The 19,153-nt window shown below is 42.6% G+C and overlaps 1 protein-coding gene across 4 annotated transcripts; it reads right to left on the bottom strand.

The window, feature by feature from the left end:
* Positions 1 to 1,289: 1,289 nt before the first annotated feature.
* TMEM14C (transmembrane protein 14C) lies at positions 1,290 to 8,468 on the bottom strand. Of its 4 annotated transcripts, none has more exons than XM_005603566.4 (6): positions 8,167 to 8,468; positions 7,078 to 7,147; positions 6,687 to 6,763; positions 5,801 to 5,902; positions 2,737 to 2,824; positions 1,290 to 1,808 (listed from the first exon to the last, which is right to left on the bottom strand). In XM_005603566.4, the coding sequence occupies exons 2-6, from the start codon at positions 7,098 to 7,100 to the stop codon at positions 1,751 to 1,753; spliced, it is 348 nt and encodes a 115-aa protein (XP_005603623.1). In that variant the 5' UTR covers positions 7,101 to 7,147; positions 8,167 to 8,468; the 3' UTR covers positions 1,290 to 1,750. The 4 variants fall into 4 exon arrangements, with proteins under 4 accessions (XP_005603623.1, XP_003363753.1, XP_005603624.1 ...); XM_003363705.5 differs by having other exon boundaries at positions 8,177 to 8,427; XM_005603567.4 differs by having other exon boundaries at positions 8,183 to 8,277.
* Between the last annotated feature and the right edge of the window lie 10,685 nt (positions 8,469 to 19,153).

The following is a 19,153-nucleotide window of genomic DNA, read 5'->3' as shown; positions in this document are numbered from 1 at the left end:
AAGAGAACATCCAGGCCACCTGTGCGTGTCTGAACCTTTGTAAACTCTCTAACTACAACTAATGTTTCTTTTTCCCACATTCCCATAAAAATAAATTTTTTAAATATCAAAAAGATAATGAAATGTTCTGCCTACTTGATTTTGTCCATTTTCCTTTAGACTGTACAAGACTTCTGTTTAGAAGATCATGATAATCCAATTCTCCAGGGCATGAAATGATACTATGTACAAATGAGCTGTTTGTAAATATATTTGTCTTTATTATTTAAATCATGAATTTGGGATAACTGCTATGATAAAAGGTAATCATTGACCACACCAGGAATTATGGAACAAATTTTTTTTTTCTGCTTTATCTCCCCAAATTCCCCCAGTACACAGTTGTATACCCTAGTTGCAGGTCCTTCTAGTCGTGGCATGGAACAATTTTTTCGTTGAAGTATTTGCAAGTATGTGATATCAAGTACCAACCCTATACTATCTATAAGTAGTTACTATTAGTAGCAGTATGTGAGGAAAAAAGACCTGAGGTCCTAGTAGACCAAAAGCTTAATGAGTCATTGCTGTGATGGGGCTGTTCAAAAGTCTTTATTTTGACCCTGGTTGCAGAATTAAAAGAAATGCATGGTCTAGAATATAGTACCCTGGTCATACCCCTTGTGTAGGGCTCTGAGCATTATGCTTTAAGAACGGCCCCGTCAGACATGTCAAAACTGTGTCATATAAAACAAGGATGAGAAAACTAGGACTCCTTTCAAGGAGCTTAAGCAAACACATAAAATCAACTAGTTAAGTACCTAAATTATACTCTAAATTTAACCAATATCAGTTAGAGTGGGGGTAAGGAGCAAATACCCCTTCCTTTTCAAAGAGGGGAAAATTAAAGGAGTACCAGAATGAGTCAATTCTCAATGCTTAGAAAAGCAACAAAACGAAGTGAAAATGTGTCAGTATCCTGTTAATGTGTCCAATGTAGACACCACCCAGGGTAATTCAAGTTCCAGGCAGATCTTTTAGTTTCACATTTACAGATTAACTAGTTAGCCAAAATTTCATTTTTTCTTTTGGCTACACAGTCCTAATCTTAGAAATCCTCACTACAGATCATTATTTAAAACAAGCTTCAACGGAATGTATAATCAAATAATAATTTTCCTTGGTCCTTATTTGAAATGGGTAATTACTACATAAAATATTAACAGAACACTTTTGTGTTCCTATATCTTTCTGCTATTTCACATCTCATTCTACGTTCTAGACAGCTCTGGCAACGAAGACACCGTGGAAAATATTATTTATAGTAAACTTTATTCTCATTGATATTTCATTTAACATTATCTCAGAGTAGGGCTGTGCTCTAAGATGAGCAAAAGAACAGATATGCTAAATCTCATCAGATTTTTTTCACACTGTTCCTCTGAGTAGGGTCTGGGGTTTCAGGACCTCCAACATTGATACCTAATGTTTTACCCCTTGAGATTTTATCTTCAGACACAGAAAGAAGAGATAATATCAACAAACAAGAATCAAAACGTATGAGGGTATTAGAATAATAAGCTCTTGTGTTATATACTACCCACCTCTTTAAGACTGTAATGATAGTGATTAATTATTTTTCCCTGCAAAGTTCAGGGCCTTCTTTTTTTTTTAAGTAAGATGTCATAATAAATGAAAATGCTGCACTTATTTCTCTTAATACACTAGGAATACTGGACGTTTTAAAATTCTTCAAGTCCAAGCTGGGACATGACTATGATTGATGGGGTCTACTGAACACACTAATTCCAAGTTTGGCGACCATCAGCAAACTGTTCAAAAAAAACACATAAACAAAAAGCGTCAGGTAAAGTACAGAACAGGCACTTGACTATTGTTGTAAGGGACTAGGACTCTGCAGGTCCCTCACTGCATGGGGAGGAGGTGCCAAGGCAGGGCAGGCAGAGATAGAACTTCCATCCCCAGAGGCACCAAACAAAAATCACACCAAGGGGCAGTCTTGCATTGAGGCCTTAAAACAGTACACGTGAGCTGGAGCTCCTACTCTAACTGGCAATAATCCAGAGATGAGAAAAATGAAGGCTGGAGAGACCAAGGCCTCCTCACGGTCACAGAGCTACTGAACGGTAGGTCAGCAGCCTCCCGGTTTACTGCTCTTGACCTTGGTCGACATGAATATAAAACATTATGCTTGATAGCATCATAACTATCGTCAAAGTTGGGTAAGTAATCTTCTTCCAAAACAGATTTTTTAAAATTCCCCTATCTTCAGAGTCTCTTTATTATACTTAGGGACTACATTTTTTACAACAATCTAGTTTGCGTTTTATAATCCAAGTTAATTAGAAAACAGGATTCAATCATAATTCCTTTCTAGCAAAATTTTCAATAATAAAGGACACCCACGCAACTAAACAATATGGTGCCCACACTGACGGTCACACAGACTGCTGTCGCGCCTCTGCACCAAAGCTTCCTGCACGGCAGGAAGGAGCCAGGATGGACTGGCGTGCAAATGTGAGAGCACACAGCTTCCTCAGTAGATGAATACACTATGTCATTACGACATGAACTCTGCTACTGCTTTTACAGCCTTCTCTATTTGTATATATATTAAATCATTTCAGTTGATGGCCAACATCAGGTATACTAAAACAAGTAAATATCTGCATGTACAAAGTATTCAGGGCATTAAACTAACTCCATACTGGAGAAGAACAGCAACCAAATGGAAGGTACCTGGCACCCGCAATTAAGCCTGCAGGCATAAATTTCCCAGAGTGGTAGAATCTCATTCCCATAATGCCAGCCAAGGTTCCAGATGTAGCTGATGGGAAAGATGAAAAGAGTCAAAGATCATTATATCTTACACTCAGGAGAACTAAAAGAAGTGACCACAGTCCTACCCATCTTTCCAGGGCCAGAGGCCACCTTTCCCAAGTGGGAGGAGCTTCACTGCCACCCACATCCTATGGGATTCAGTACAAATACTGGAATATAAGGTCCTCATAGACAGGGCCCAGCCTGCCTTTCCAGCCTCACCTCCTACCACTCTTCAGACATCAATTTCTTAATTTTCTCCAAAATTGCTGTAGGTTTTTTTTTTTCTATTCCTTGCCAACTCTATTTACCCTGTCTGCTCTTCCCACTCAAGATCTGTTAAAATACCTACTATATGCCATACGCTGCACTAGAAGCTGGAGAACATAACTGTCATCAACAAAGGTCTCTGCCCGAACACTGTTTCAAGTCTGATGGGACAGACAGACTTGAAAGAATCACATGAAAACAGAAAAGTATAATTTGTGTTACAGGTACAATTAATGCAATACCAATAACATAATAAATAGGGGATCCAGCCTACTGAGAGAGATCACGAAAGGATTCGCCGAGGAAGGGGAGACTGAAGCGACATCTGAAGAGCAGCAGTTAACCAGCTGAGGGGGAGGAAAGCACATTCCAAGCAGAAGGAAGAATATCTGCAGGGCCCTGTGATGAAAGGCCAGCATGGCACGGAAACCAAGACAAGGCTACTAAGGAAGAAGGGCCAGACCCTCCAGAGCCTTGCAGGCCAGATTAGGGATTGTGGCCTTCATCCTAAGAGCAATGAGAAGCCACTAAAGGATATTAAGCAGAGGGATACGTAAACAGAGTTGCATTCTGAAAATCTAATTCTACCGGTACCATGGAGAACTGCAAGGAAACCAGAGGGCATGTACGGATACCAATTAAGAAACTTCCTCAGGAATGCAGGCAAGAGAGAGTGCTGACTGGGATGAGGATGGTGGCTGTGCAGAAAGAGAAGGGGATAATTTAGGACATGTGCTGCAGGCAGTGCTGATGGGACTTAAATGAATTAAACAGAAAGATGGAGGGGAAGAGAGCAATGGAGACACAAATGGATGGAGAATACCACAAAAATGAATGGGTATGATGACATGAAGTCAGGTTTGGGCAGATGCCTTGAGACACCTAAAAGATTTCAAGTAGACATCTGCACATATAAGACCAAAGCTTGGAGGCGAAGTAAATTTGTGTCATTTGTGTATCAGTGGCAATTTAAGGCCTGGGCTTCAATGACACTGTCAACAAGAGAGTATAAAAAAGATCAAGAATCAGGCCTTAAGAACCTCAGTACAGTCACACATCACTTAACGACAGGGATGCGTTCTGAGAAATGCATCGTTAGGTGATTTCGTTGTGTGAACATCACAGAGTGTACTCACACAAACCTAGGTGGTACAGCCACTACACACCCAGACTGTATGGTCCCAATCTTATGGGAAGGCTGTCCTATATGCAGTCTCTCATTGACTGAGACATCGTCATGCGGCGCCTGACTGCATTTAATGGCTAAAAGGGAAGACTGGTTGAAAAAAGAGAATGAGAGAATAAAAAAGAAAACAAGGAGAGTGGAAAATGGATCGGTGTACTGTGCTGAGAACAGCTAACACACCAAATAAAATGAGGACTAAAAAATGTACAGTGGATTTTGAAAAATACAGGTCACTGGCAGCCTCAGGAAGAGCTATTTCCATGGACAAAGAGAAAAGAAATGGAGACTGAAGTGGGCCGACAGATGAGGAAATGAAGATGGAGTATAACAGACTTTTTTCGAGAAGTTTCTGAAGGGGAAGAAGGGCAGCAACTGGAGAAGGAAGTGGGATCCTGAGGTCCTTTTTTTTTAAATGGGTGAGAGATGAGCACACTCGAATATGCCTCCATCTAAAAGATGGCATACAAGTAAGAGACGGGCTCACTGACACTGTAAAGCTGAGAAGGTAGGGGAGACGAGACCCAAAGCCTGGGTGGAGGGACTGGGCTTGGAGAGGCGAGAAACAGGAGAAGGGAAGGGCTGGAGGTTGCCAGCATGAAGGGAGTCCCATGGGATGGCTGCTGTTTTTCCTTTAAGTAGGCAGTAAGGTCATTTATTAGAGTGGAGGAGTGGGATCAGAAACGGGAAAGAAGAGGTCTGAAAGTCATTCCGGAGCTGGAGGGAGGGAGCTGTTAGGCAGGGCGGAGAGTTGGGCCCTCCTTGCTCAGCAAACCCCAAATCAGCCACCCCTCCCCAGCCCAAGCTGACTTGTACAAACCACTCCGTTAACATGCCTGTTCTCCCCATCACACTTGGAAGGGTCAGAACTGCATGTTTTCTCCTACTCTGGTTCTGTAGAGACAGTGAGAGGCCCACACTCCTAGCAGATGTCTGACGCAAGGGTGGAGCTCAATAAAAACGCACCCAAAGCCACCCTGATAAGAAGTAATCTTCCTTTCCCCGAGCTCCTCACAGGGTACTTCTCCACAGTCCCAGAGAGCCACTTTTTATGTTCCCAATTACAGTGAAGTCTCCGTGAAGGCAAGACTTACATCTTCTACATTTAGCTTATAAATGCTAAAGAGCTAACAAATGATTTTCAAATGGGAAAAATGCAACACTGACGCAAACCTGACCAAGACAGGTGATGTTTCAGTGATGCTCAAGCACACAGTCCTCAGAGGGCAGCCACAATGGCTAACAGCCATGTACCTGCCTTGGTCAAGTTTAATACTAATTTCACCAGGTAAATCTAAATTCATGAGGTATGAAAACCTTTCCATATCCTGTACATAAAAGATAAACAGGAACCAGCACAAATGCCCCCTATTTTAAAACTTCCCTAGGATTTGGCAGAAGCAGTGAAACTGTCTTAATGTGAAGAACCCGCAAAATGTGAAGAACCCGCCACCTCCCACCAAACCAGAGACTTTTGGTAGAGTATTCTGGATACATAATTGCACTAGGGAGACAGTGAAGTTGACATACCCAGGAAAACCCAAATGTTCCTCGGATCCTGAGACAGCTGATAAGCACCCAGGCCTGCTAACCCACCGAAGAGGAGCCCAGCGGCCAGGGACGGGACACTACCTAGAGGGAAGCAAACACATCCAGTACAGTAATGTCAGACACTCATCTCATTAGCAGAATCCACCAGACTTCCCTTATCTACAGAGGAAAACAGCAAAGAGAACTTCTCTCAGCACAGTTCAGAACCAAGGAGTTCTCAAGCGGGAAAATGTTTTGAGGCGTTTGCTATGTGACCAGAGAAGTCAGGGTCACACCACATTCCCCTCTCCTAACCAGGCCTGATTAACCCGCCAAGGGGCAGAACTGTCCATGGGCAGGACCTTGGGCAAATCCCAAAAGGAGAGGGAAATGGTCAGGGAGTAAAAAAAAGATGCAGAGAATAAGAATTCTGGTGTGTGTTTTGGGGTGGGGATGCAGGCAAGGAAGGGGGTAGAAATGAGCATGTCCACTAACACACCCATGCCTAGTTCAATGAGGAGACTTCAAAACATGACTATGCAAGACTAGAAGTGTCCTCCTTTTTGACGAGCACAGACATGGATGGCACTCTAGGGTGGAGGCTGATGTACGGCAGTCAATGATAACAACAATCTACTACCGCCCCTGCCCAGAGTCTTTAGATAAAGAGGCAAAACAAGCAATTTGATAAAAAGCCTGGCTCAGCTCAGCCAGATAACCAAAAGGCAGGTGCAGGAGAAGCTGGGACTGACAATCAGCCTGCACTCAAGCTAGAGGGCCTAAAGCAAACTTGACTCAAAACAAGATTGCACTTGGGGCCCTGGAGACCCACTCTTCACCAAGAACAGCACGGAGCTCTTAAGAGGTTAAGTAACCACAACCATACCTGCTTTTGCATAGCCAATGATCCCACCAGAAGCAATCAGGGCTGCATAGCCAAAGCCAATCCAGTGCAAAGGCACTCTAAAAACAAGAGAGTAAGAAATCAGTGCCAATCATGTTACAAAAAAACACACACACAATCATAGGATGGGACTAAAGGATGACCACTCCAGAACAATCCTATCACTGTACAAATGAAAATAAATGCCAGAGGTTAGATGACTCGCTTAGAGTCAGTGGCAGAGCGGGGACTCAAACCCAGGTCCCTGGCCTCCATGTGCATCCTACACCCCATGCAGCCCACAGTCTACTCTCAGAGCCCATTTCAGATGAGAAAAGAAACTCTGGTTTTAAGCAGTTCCTGGCTATTCCACTCTCATTCACTGTGCACTCACAGCGGGCCGGAGTCCTTCTGCATTGTTCTCTCTCACTCTGGGCAGACAGAAGACTACACCAGGCCTGCACCTGCGGGCGAGGGGTTGGATCAGAGGTGGTTGACAGCACCGCTCTCCAGCAGTCAGAGAGAAGCACGTCCAAGTTTCAGCTCCAAAGCAATGGGCAAGTGACCCAACCTCCCCAAGCCTCGGTCTCCCTCACTGTACCACGAGGATAACACCGGTGCAAATTTCCTAGGGTTGCTGTGGGCAATAAATGGAGTAACATGTAAAAGTGCTTGGCACAAAGTAAACGCTGAACAGACACCAACCATTTTGGTAATAAGCTCAATTCTACTAACCTAGGCCCACAGGAAACTGAGCAAAATTCACTGACCAGCTCTGTACAGGTAATGAGTTAACCTTTATTACCAGCGAGTCAAGTTATTACCACATCGGAAAGTTATCTCCCGTGCCCTTTCAACTATCTTAACTGCGTCTTTTGCGGGGGAGGAGTGCTCCTTTCCACCCCGGCCCAAAGAATCGAATGATTTCAACACCGAACGTTTATAAAACTTGTAGACGCCATTTATTTTTGCATCCAACTCACACTTCTTGTTAGATTGGGGGCGGCGGATAAAATATAGGAAAGTCCGAGTCATAATTACGTGGGACACCACACCCTTAGCAAAGTGCAACCCCTGCTTTCTTAAAGAAATGCATTTAGTATCCAGTGAGGCTAAGCGTGGAGGCAATGCATACCTCTTTTGTTTTAAATTATTGTGTCCACAAAAAGTCGGGGTGTTGGAATCGTGCCAAAGTCATTAATTCGAAGTAGCTTTGAATTACCGAGATTTTGAAGGAAATAGAGCAACACCACCTCCAGAAAACTAAACAACACTATACTACCTGGGTAAGCATTTGCCCCAAGCGCTCAAGGTGCCCGCAGGATTCAGATCGTATTTTAAGGAAAACAGAAAGTGCACGACTAGCAAAGCAACTCCGACGCAGCCTACAGCGCCCGCCCCGATCCGGGGGACGGAGAGCAGGCGGCTGCAAAGCCTCTTATACAATTCCAAAAAGTCAAAACCGGTATAAAATGACAATAACTTCCAAATACCCGAACCGCTTTCCCGAAGGCCTCCGCCAGTCGACCAGGGCGCGCCAGCCGCGGGTCACCGAGTCGCTGTCCCGCCGGAAATGTCGCAGCACACGCCCTGCGCTCCAGGGGCGGGGCTTACGGCGGCGAGGCGCGGCGCGCGCTCCGCGTCATGGAGGAGGGGCGGGGTATGGGGCGGGGCTTGTGGGGGAGCGTCGCGGTGGGCGCTCTGGGTTCTGGGAGAGGGGCGGGGTATGGGGCGGGGCTCGTGGGGGAGCGTCGCGGTGGGCGCTCTGGGTTCTGGGAGAGGGGCGGGGTATGGGGCGGGGCTTGCGGAGAGTCGCGGCGCACGCTCTGCGTCCTGGGGGCGGGGCGGGGTATGGGGCGGAGCTTGTGGGGGAGCGTCGCGGTGGGCGCTCTGGGTTCTGGGAGAGGGGCGGGGTATGGGGCGGGGCTTGCGGAGAGTCGCAGCGCGCTCTGCGCCCTGGGGGCGGCATGAGGGGCCGGCCGTAGTGGCGTGCGCCCTGAGGCCCCATGGCGGGGTATGGACTGGTGCGACCAGCTCCATTCCCAGCTCTAAGCCCGTTTGGCCAAAAGCCGAAAACCTAGAGTCTGAGTTGGGTCTTGCAAGAGGCGAAGTTGAAGGTCACCGAAGCGGGAGGAGGGCGTCTGAAGCTGGATTCTGAAGGACTATTAATGGAGGGATAGGTTACCAGGTGTAAACCACATGCAGGCCATCCTGGAGGACTCGACTCTAGCCCGATCACGTTGTTTGCCCACAAAGGGAAGTCACTACTTTCTGCTGGTAAAGAACGTGGTGGCCACAGGCTAGACGGATGTAGCTCATTTTGGTGTTTGTTTTAGGGAGTGAGGCTACTCGAGAAGCATCTTGAAAGGGGACAGAGGGTAAGTTAAGTATAATCTCCAGCTATCTCTGTGATGCCCCTGTCCCCACAGGACATTATCTGCACTCCCATCACTGCCTTTCCTGCGCCACCATTCACTCAATTGCTGTACACCAAAATTTGGGTGTCATCCTTGACGTCTCTTCTTCATCCCCTACAAGTATGAACATGGATAGATCTACGATCCTGAGTGAAAAGGAAACTGGAGTACATACACACTCTAAAAGAAAAACCTTCCACTTGCAGCAGCTCCTACCTTCGAGATATCAAAACTGAAGCCCGTGTTTACCATAGCTGAGTCTAACCAGACAAAGCTGATAATGACTTCGGACTTTGAGCAATTCCAGTATGCCAGACTCCCACCAACTTAATGCAAGATTCCCCTGAACAACCAAAGCTGGGCCTTGTCTTAACCAGCTGGGAATGGATTTAGGGATTCATTCCTCCCTAGGCAGGTGCAAGCTTCAAACCTTAGTTGCCTGCCCCTTAATCCTCCCCCTGCCCTTCAGACTTAAAGAAATTAACCACAGAGAATTAAGTAAGTTACCTGCAGTCCTAGTCCTTGGTAGAGCTGTTATTTGAAATAGGTGTGTCCTACACCCATCCCTCTACCTTATGTATCATTCCTCAACCAAAACACACAGCTCTTCTGTATGTGTGATCCATCGTAAAATAATCATAAAATAAATGGATGAAACTGGTTTCTGCTCTGTTTCAATTAGCTCCACACAATGATTTGTGTTTAGTAATGTTTCCAGTTGGTATTAACATATTTTAGGAGATAGATTTTAATGAGGAACTCACTGAACAGTACTGAATCACAAACCTGTCAATGGGTGTGACCAAGATTGTGGAAGGAAATGTTTTTGAGTCTGTAGTTACTGGGACCTATCAACAGTTTATTTTTGTTTTTTGCTTTTTTCACAGAGGTCTTCAGTCAGGACTGTGTCTGCTAGGCACAGATGTACACACACATAACCAGAGCAGTAAAGCCTGTCTGCCACAACAGAAGACCTTGTGAAGAAGGAAGGGTGCTTCCATTTGTTTTATCATTTTTGGAGCCTTGTATGTGGTGATTTTCCACTTTAACAGACCCTCAAACAAAAACATCAAAAACAAATGCCAGGTTGCAGTGTTTCAAGTCAATTAATGTCTACTGAGTATCCACAGTACCAATTTCTAGGTCTTTAGGAGTATTTTATAGCTTTGTTTGAAGAGTGACATAATCCATTCAATAAGCCTTTCTCCAAGAAATTAGTTTGTGAAATTATGGGAAAAAGTTGCCTATTTTCTCAACCTACCCTATCTGCCACATGTTTCTAGGACTTCATGTTAGAGCCTTGCTAATATTAGCAAAAACATACAGAGTGCTTATTATATGCCAGACACTGAAGTGCTTTACATAAGTGACTCATTTAATCCTCATACCAACCCTATGCAGGAAAGACTATTATTATCTCCTGCTTTTACACATGGAGGACATTCAGGGAGAAAGGTTATCTAACGTATAAGATGACACAGTAAATGGCAAAGCTGCCCTAACTCCTGTTCGCAATACAGGAATGACCAGAACGCTCCTGTGACAAGTCTGATTGTGTCATTCCTCAGCTCACAACCCCCCAGTGGCCCCCTTATCTCCTGCAACGGCCTGCAAAGCCCTGCACACCTGCTTCCTGGACCTCGGCTCCTTTGCCTCTCTCCCCTTTGCTCATGCTGCCCCAGCCTCCTTGCTCCACCTCTGAGCACTTGCAGGTGCTGCCTCATCTGGCAGGAACTCTCTCCCCAGATAACCTCCTGGCTCACTCCCTCACCTCCTTTAAGTCTTTATTCAAATGTCACCTCAGCCAGGCCTTCCTGGATCATCTTATTTAAAACTGCAACTCATCTGCATTTCCCTCCACAGCTTATTTTTCTCCATGCCGTTTACCTCTTAACATGCTATATAACTCACTAATTGTATAGTCACCTTCCCGCTCTCACATATAAGTTCCTTGAGAGTGAGAATTTTTATGCAGCACTTAGAACAGTGCCTGGCACATAATGGCTGCTCCATAAGCGTGCTAAATGGATGAGTGGAGGTGGAGTGAGAAGTGACAGGCTGGTCTGCAGAGAGAAGAACAAGACAGCATGCAGTGAGTCGGAGACATGAGGAAGAGGCTGCCCTGGCTGTGCCCTGCCCCTTCTAGTTCTGGTTCTCTTCCTGCCCCGCCTTCTGACACACCTGTGTCCTTGTCATAAATCCACCCCTACTATTCAGCCAAGTTGCTTGTTTCTTGCAGTCAGTCTGTCTTAACTGAGATAGCATCCTGTTCCCTCTGCCAGAAATGCCTTTTTATCCTTGTCCAAAAACTCAATCTCATCTTTTACTGGTCATCGGTCAAGCTGCCCCTGACCACCCCTGACTGTTGCATGCAATAAATTATTTACTGAATAATCCTACATCACACAATGTTCACGTGCCCCACCCCTCTCTGCAAGGCTAGCCTTCCTGCTGAGGGTGGTTTGAAGACCAGAGGTTTGAGCAAGGAGAGCTGCAGAGGTAAGGCGCCATAAGCCATGAGACGCACCTGTTCCAGCAAAGAGATGCGGGCACAGGTAAGCCTGGCCAGTAGCCGTACTTTGCCTGGTGGCCTGCAGAACAGCCATGGGTTTTATTGTGTTTCTTGGGCCAAGGACACATGGGGACAGAATGAGTGGCATAATTAAGTCTTATGAACATTGCATACTCATGTGTATTTCGTTATTGTGACTATTTAGTGCCTCTTGTATATTTAGTGCTCAGATGTCATATGTATATTTAGTGCCTGGGAATATTGGATATCCAGACCTTCTATTCCTTTCTATCTATGTTAACACAGGCTCTATTTACTAACTACTTATCTTAACCCATCTGATGAATTCCGCCTATGTTTAACAAACTCTTTGTTTACTAACTACTTATCCTTTCATCCTAAAAGCTTTCCCCTGTTTTACAAATGTATTAATCTTCTTTAGTAGAATTGAATATTCCCTTCCAACTGTTTTGTTTTTCAATGCCATAAAAAACCCTGCTAGGTTTGTTGAAGCCCAAGTTGGACGGTACAATCTGAGCCACTTAATGAGACCATCAAACACTCTTATTCAGCAGCAAAACAGAATTCCTAGCAAAGGCATTTAAATGAGAAGAGAGAAACAAATACACTCAGTGACTGAGCTTTGCACATTCTTGTGGCTTGCGGCAGAAGGTCAGGTGCTGTCATTGTTAGGTGTGATGCCGGGGAGGGCAACCTGGTCCTGCCCCTAATGCTGCTACTGTAAAAGGAGGGACAGGTTTCATTAGACTAACAATGTGCCACACAGCTGGAAGGTGAGAGAGGGGAAGGCAGTGAAAATGGGCTATCTTTGGAGGGGAGTGTCAAAAAGAACCAAAACAGTTTATAAATAAGTTGCTTTAAAAACGTGATAGGGGAAAAATATTTGCAAATGATATATCTGATAAAAGGTTAATATCCAGAATATATAAAGAACTCCTACACTCAATAAAAAAAAGACAAACAGCACAGTTAAAATATGGTCAAAGGATTAAATAGACATTTCTCCGAAGATGATATACATATGACCAATAAGCACATGAAAAGATAATATCATTAGTCATTAGGGAAATGCAAATCAAAAGCACAGTGAGATACTACTTCACATCTGCTAGGATTGCTAGAATAATAATGAAAAAACAAAAGAAGTTAGCAGGGCAGCCTGGTGGCATGGTGGTTAAGTTCACGCACTCCACTTCAGCAGCCTGGGGTTCGTGGGTTTGGATCCCGGACATGGACCTACACACCACTCATCAAGCCATGCTGTGGCAGCATCCCACACACAAAACAAAGGAAGATTGGCACAGACATTAGCTCAGGGACAATATTCCTAACTAAAAAAAAAGAAAAGAAATTGCTGAGGGTGTGGAGAAATTGGAATCCTTATGCCTTGCTGATGGGAATATAAAATACTGCAGCTACTGTGGAAAACAGTTTGTTGGTTCCTCAAAAAGCTAACTATAGAATTACCATATGACCCAGCAATTCCACTCCTAGGTATAGGCCTAGAAGAAATGAAAGCAGGAACTCAGAGACTTCTATGCCAATGTTCATTGCAGCATTATTCACCGTAGCCAAACGGTGAAAACAATGCATGCGTCCATCAAGAGATGAAAGGATAAACAAAATATGCTATATACATACAATGGAATATTCCTCAGCCATAAGAAAGGATGAAGTTCTAATACATGCTACAATATGGATGAACTTTGAAGACATTATGCTAAATGAAATAAGCTAGTACAAAATAACAATATTGTATGGTTCCATTTATATGAAATGTTCACAATAGGCAAATCCACAGAAACAGAAAGTAGAAGTTATCAGAGACTGAAGGGAAAGGAGAATTGGGAGTTACTGCTTAATAGGTACAGAATTTCTATCTGGGGTGTTGAATAAATTTTCAAAATATGGGTGATGGTCACACAACACTGATAATTAATGCCACTGAACTGTATACTTAAAAATTGTTTAAATGGCAGATTTTACATTATGTATAATTAACCACAATAAAAGAAAGAGAAAAATTGTCAAGGTCGTGTAAAACAAGGAAAGACTGAAAAAATGGAAGGAGATGGAAGGAGACTAAACAAAAATGACAACGGAATGCAATGTAGCATCCTGGATTGGATCCTGGAACAGAAAAAGCGCATTAATGGAACAACTGTAAAATGGGAAAGTTTAGTTAACAGTATTATAGCAATGTTAATGTCTTAGTTTTGACAAATATACCATGGTTATGTAAGATGTTAACATTAGAGGAGGCTTGGTGAAGGGTCTATGGGGACTTTCTGTGCCATCTTTGCAACTTGTCTGTAAATCTAAAATTACTCCAAAATAAAAAGTTAAGAAGAAAAAAAGGACAGGGCTAGACTGGGTGAATTTTAATGCCCCTGCCAACTCTGGCAGCCTATGATTCTGATCTTTAAAGCTATGCAGAGGTGCTGAGGTCTCTCAAAAAACAAAAGCTACAAGTCAAAGCTATGTGAGGAATGGGCAGGAAATAAGTGAAGTATTAAAAAGGATTATTTCTCTCCCCCTCATGACTCCTCCCTCCCCTGCTTACTCTCCCCCCAACTTTCCTTTCTCCAACACTCAAATCAATGCCACTGGGATAGAAAGTGGAGAGGACACTTGTTCCTTAGACTTCAGCATCCTTCACTGAGCCTTGAACTACTATTTTTAGACCAATCTCATATACTTTTCTCACCAGCACCTCATTTCTAGGTAGACCACCCCTCTTTGCCACCATGGATGCGATGGAGGCTGACACCACCAAGATTGTGGAAACCTGGAACCAAAGGATCCCCTAAATAAACTGGCATCAGATGGAAGGTGTAACTCGCTTCGGTGCACCAGGAAGAGGTCAAGGCTCCAAGCTGCCGTGAAACCACGTAAAAGTTACCATCCTGAATTGCTACAAAAATTTTTGCACCACAGAGATTCCGATTTACATTGTATGTTAACATACCTAAAAATCCTCAAGTTTATATATAACCCCTCTCCAAGTCAGGCTCACCTTTTATAACAATACCAAACTCTATCATAGATTTTATCTCCTTTGGATTTCTACTTATACCCCCCCACCCCTTTGAAGCTCCCCTCCCTTCAATGTCTCAGACATCAAAGTAAGTGACATCTGTTAACATATGCTGTCTAAATGACAAAATAAGCTCTTACTACTAAGATGATAACGGTAGTAATAGCTGGCATTTACTGAACACTGATAGTATGCCAAGCATTGTTTTAAAGACTTTAAATATGTTGACATATTTGGTCCTCACAACAATCCTGTGAGGCATGGAAAGACTGTTATATTCATACAGATGGGGAAACTGAGGCACACAGTAGCAAGTAGAAGATCCAAGGTGTGAACCCAGGCTACTAGCTCCAGGGCCCCTGCTCTTAATCACTAGGCAACTCTTCTTATATCCTGCATCCTGTATTGGAAATTAGGCATGAGGATAGGAATTCCAAAGCCAGCAGCTCCCCAATTCTCAAAGGAAGTGTTTTCTAAATGAAAGAAAACAAATTAAAAAAACCAAATCTATAATATCCTGAAATCTCTAACCTATTTTGAAACTGTCAGATTTCTTAAAGGTCAGGGATTGGCAAAATAAATAAGTGAAACTTCAAAGTTTAAATGGACTTTACCATATAAATCAAGAAGCAAGTTAACATAGGCTGTTTAACTAGAATGTATGAAAGTCCCTCACTCCATGGGAATAGATATTTTAATAAGTTTCATGGATGAACATCAACCTAAAGTGAGATGCTGCTGCACTGACACTGGCATCTCTTAGTTTTGTTAACAACTTGCTAAGTTGAATGACTCGAATTTATGCATGGTGCTGGGAAGTACAAATGGAAACATGCGAATATGTTGGGATAGCTGGCAACCGACAAGACAAAATTTCACAGAATGAATGTCAAGTCCCAAGGTCAGAAAGGAGAAAGGGCTCAGGGTTATGGAGGGAGTTTGGTGAAAGAGTCAAGACTAAAACAGGTCTCCCAATGCCCCCTCCTAGGATTATTAAAAACTCTCCTTGGGGATGCTCAACACAGTCACCCTTCTAGTTATATCCTCTAATCAAACATCTTCACTTTGGATGAGATGAGCTAAGTAAGGTAACTAGAATTACTCACAAGGATCCCATGTCCAGTGATGCTATGCAAAAGCAAAGAAAACAGTAGGATACTTTGAAAAGGCTTCAAGATATCACAATTTTTAAGAACTCAAACATACAATATAAAACCTAAGTGTTTCAGGTCTTACCCTAAACTTAATGAGAACGAGTTGAAGAGGCTAAAAGGTCCAGTTTCATCCTTTCAGTTAAATGCTCCCACCAAGAATTTATAACAGATGATGGGAATGTTGTCATATGCATTATACTCAACCCTATTGTTATATACATTTCCTAGACAGTGGAATTAAATACATGGAAGCTTCAAGTAACTTCTTTGTAATTAGCTGATCCCACATCATTGATTCTGGGGATAATGGCAGAAGGGGAATTATTTGTATCCATTTTTGCTCAATCTAAAAACTATATTCAGGGATGTCCATTTCTGAGAAGATGGAATAGGCATAATTTCCCCTATCTTTTCTGAGTACACCCAGAAACCATGGAACTTATATATAGGTCACACATACGATTCTGAAAGGTAGAGAGAAGACAAACTAACTAGGGACTTCAGGACCAGAGGGACAACATGGTAGTGAGTTCCCTAAGTTTCCCCCCCACCATCCATATATTCCAAATTCAGAGCTGAAAAAGCTGGTAGGTCAGAAATGCTAATGGTGCAGATTTAAAAAAGCCCCAACAAAATCCAGCTCTTTCTAGCCAAAGGACCAAGAAAGGGGCAGCCTTGCAAGATAGAAAATTTTTAGACAATAACCACTCTTCTCCAGCCAAATTCCACAGAAAAAAATTGTGGCCCCACTCCAATCTATGCAAGAAAGGCTTAGTGGAAGCCCCGACTTCCACCCTCATGAGGCTGTAATGAGGCGCCCAACACTCCTGCTGGGTAGTGTCAGAAAAGACCAGGTAGGGAGCCGGTTCTTTCATCGCTATTGGCTGATAACAAGTCCCCTCTCCACCACAATGTCAGTGATGACCACACAGTGAGCCAGAGCTCCCACCCCCGCCTTGCAGAAGTGAGCTCTCCCAAACCTGTACAAGAATATTTATAGTGGTTTTATTCATAATATCTAAAAACCAGAAACCAGATGTCCTTCGATAGATGATTAAACTGTGGTACATCCATACCGGAATATATCACTCAGTGATAAAAACTTAGAGTACGCAACAACCTGGATCAATTCAGAGAAAGTTATGCTGAGTGAAAAAAGCCATCCCCCCAAAATGGATAACCCAATTTATTATAATTTTGTCAAAATTATAGAGATGAAGAAGAGATTAGTGGTTGCCAAGTGTTAAGGAGAGGGTGGGGTGTAGCTATAGCAGGGCAACGTGAGGGGTCCCTGTGATGATAGAGATGTCCAGTGTCTTGGATTCTATCACTTTCTATATCCTGGGTATGATATTTTACTGTTATTTTCCAAGATGTTACCATTGGGGGAAACTTGGTAAAGCACACATGACATTTCTATGTATTATTTCTTATAAATGCATGTGAATCTACAATTATCTCAAAATAAAAAGTTGAATTAAAAAAAATAACAAAAAATCCACTACTCCTTTTCAAGGAGTCCTTGCTAATGCAAAAAGGCAAGGAAAGGAAATAAGATATACAGATTGGGAAGGAAGACATAAAACCATCTTTGTTTGTATTTAACATGATTGTCTACGTATAAAATATGAAAGAATTGACAAAAAGCCCTCCTAGAATTAAGAAGTGATTACAGCAAGTTTGCAGGATACAAGATTAATATGCAAAAGTCAGTTGTTTTCCTATATGCCAGCAATGAATAGGTGGAATTTGAAAGTAAAACCACAAGAACATTTGTTGGCACCCCCCAAAATGAAATACTTAGGTATAAATCTAACAAAATATGTCAAGATCTATAGAGGAAAAGTACGAAACTCTGATAAACGAAATCAAAGAACTAAATAAATGGAGATATTCCGTGTTCATTAATAGGTACACTCAATATTATCAAGATGTCAGTTCTTCCCAACTTGATCGATAGAGTCAATACAATTGCAATTAAAATCCTGGCAAGTTATTTTGTGGATATAAAGTTTATATGGAGAGGCAAAAGACCCAGAATAACTAACATAATATCAAAGGAGAACAAAGTTGGAGGACTGATGCTATCTGACTTCAAGACTTACTATGCTACAGTAATCAAGACAGTGTGGTATTGGCAAAAAAAAAAAAAAAGACAAATAGACTAATGGAACAGAATAGAAATAGACTACCATAAATATAATCAACTGATCTTTGACAAAGGAGCAAAGGCAATTCAATGAAGCAGGTTGACAAATGGTGCTGGAACAACTGGACATCCACCTGCAAAAAAAAAATGTATCTAAACACAGAGCTTACACCTTTCACAAAAGTTAACTCAAAATGAATCACAGATCTAAATGTAAAGCATAAAACTATAAAACATAAGAGAAAACCCAGAAGACCTTGGGTATGGCGAAGGCTTTTTAGATCCACCAAAGACATGATCTGTGAAAGAAATAATTGATAAACTGGATTTCATTAAAATTAAAAACTTCTGCTCTGCAAAACATCATATCAAGAGAATGAGAAGACATGCCACAGATGGGGAGAAAATACTTGCAAAAGACATCTCTGATAAAGGACTGTTATCCAAAATATACAAAGAACTCTTAAAACTCAATGATAAGAAAGCAATCAAAATAAAAAATGGGACAAATGCCTTAAGAGACACCTCACCAAAGATACATAGATGGCAAACAAGAATATGAAAAAATACTCTACATGTCATCAGGGAAATGCAAATTAAAACAATGAAATACCACTACACACCTATCAGACTGGCTAAAATCCGGAACATTGACACCACCTCACGCTGGTGAGGATGTGGAGCAACAGGCACTGATGCGCTGCTGGCAGGAATGAAAAACGGTACAGGCACTTTGGAACAGTTTGACAGTTTCTGCCAGTACTAAACATACTCTTACCATACAATCCAACAATTGTGCTTCAACCCAAAGGAGCTGAAAACTTACATCAGCCGAAAAACCTGCACATAAATGTTTACAGCAACTTTATTCACAATTGCTGAAACTCGGAGGCAAGCAAGATGTCCTCCAGCAGGTGAATAGTAACTGTGTACAGACAGACGATGCAATTATTCAGCCCTAAAAGAAGTGAGCTATTAAGCCATGAAAAGACATGGAGGAACTAAATGCATTACTACATGAAAGAAGCCAGTCTGAAAAGGTTAAAATACTGTATGATTCTAACTATACGCTATTCTGGAGAAGGCAAAACTATGGAGACAATAAAAAGATCAGTGATGGTGGGGGTTGGGGAGAGATGAATAGGCAGAACACAGAATTGTTTTAGGGCAGTGAAAATAC

Source organism: Equus caballus, chromosome 20 (genome assembly GCF_041296265.1).
Source record: "Equus caballus isolate H_3958 breed thoroughbred chromosome 20, TB-T2T, whole genome shotgun sequence".
Lineage (NCBI taxonomy): Eukaryota > Metazoa > Chordata > Mammalia > Perissodactyla > Equidae > Equus > Equus caballus.
This window is presented reverse-complemented; position numbering and strand designations above follow the sequence as displayed.

Bases quoted from the DNA above. Each gene is read 5' to 3' on its own strand.
- TMEM14C (XM_005603566.4), bottom strand. From the start codon at position 7,100: ATGCAGAAGGACTCCGGCCCGCT. The intron at 5,903-6,686 runs GTATGGTTGTGG...GCTTCCCTCTAG, and splicing joins CATTGGCTATGCAAAAGCAG to GTAGTGTCCCGTCCCTGGCC. The intron at 2,825-5,800 runs GTATGTCAACTT...CTTTCCCATCAG, and splicing joins GAACATTTGGGTTTTCCTGG to CTACATCTGGAACCTTGGCT.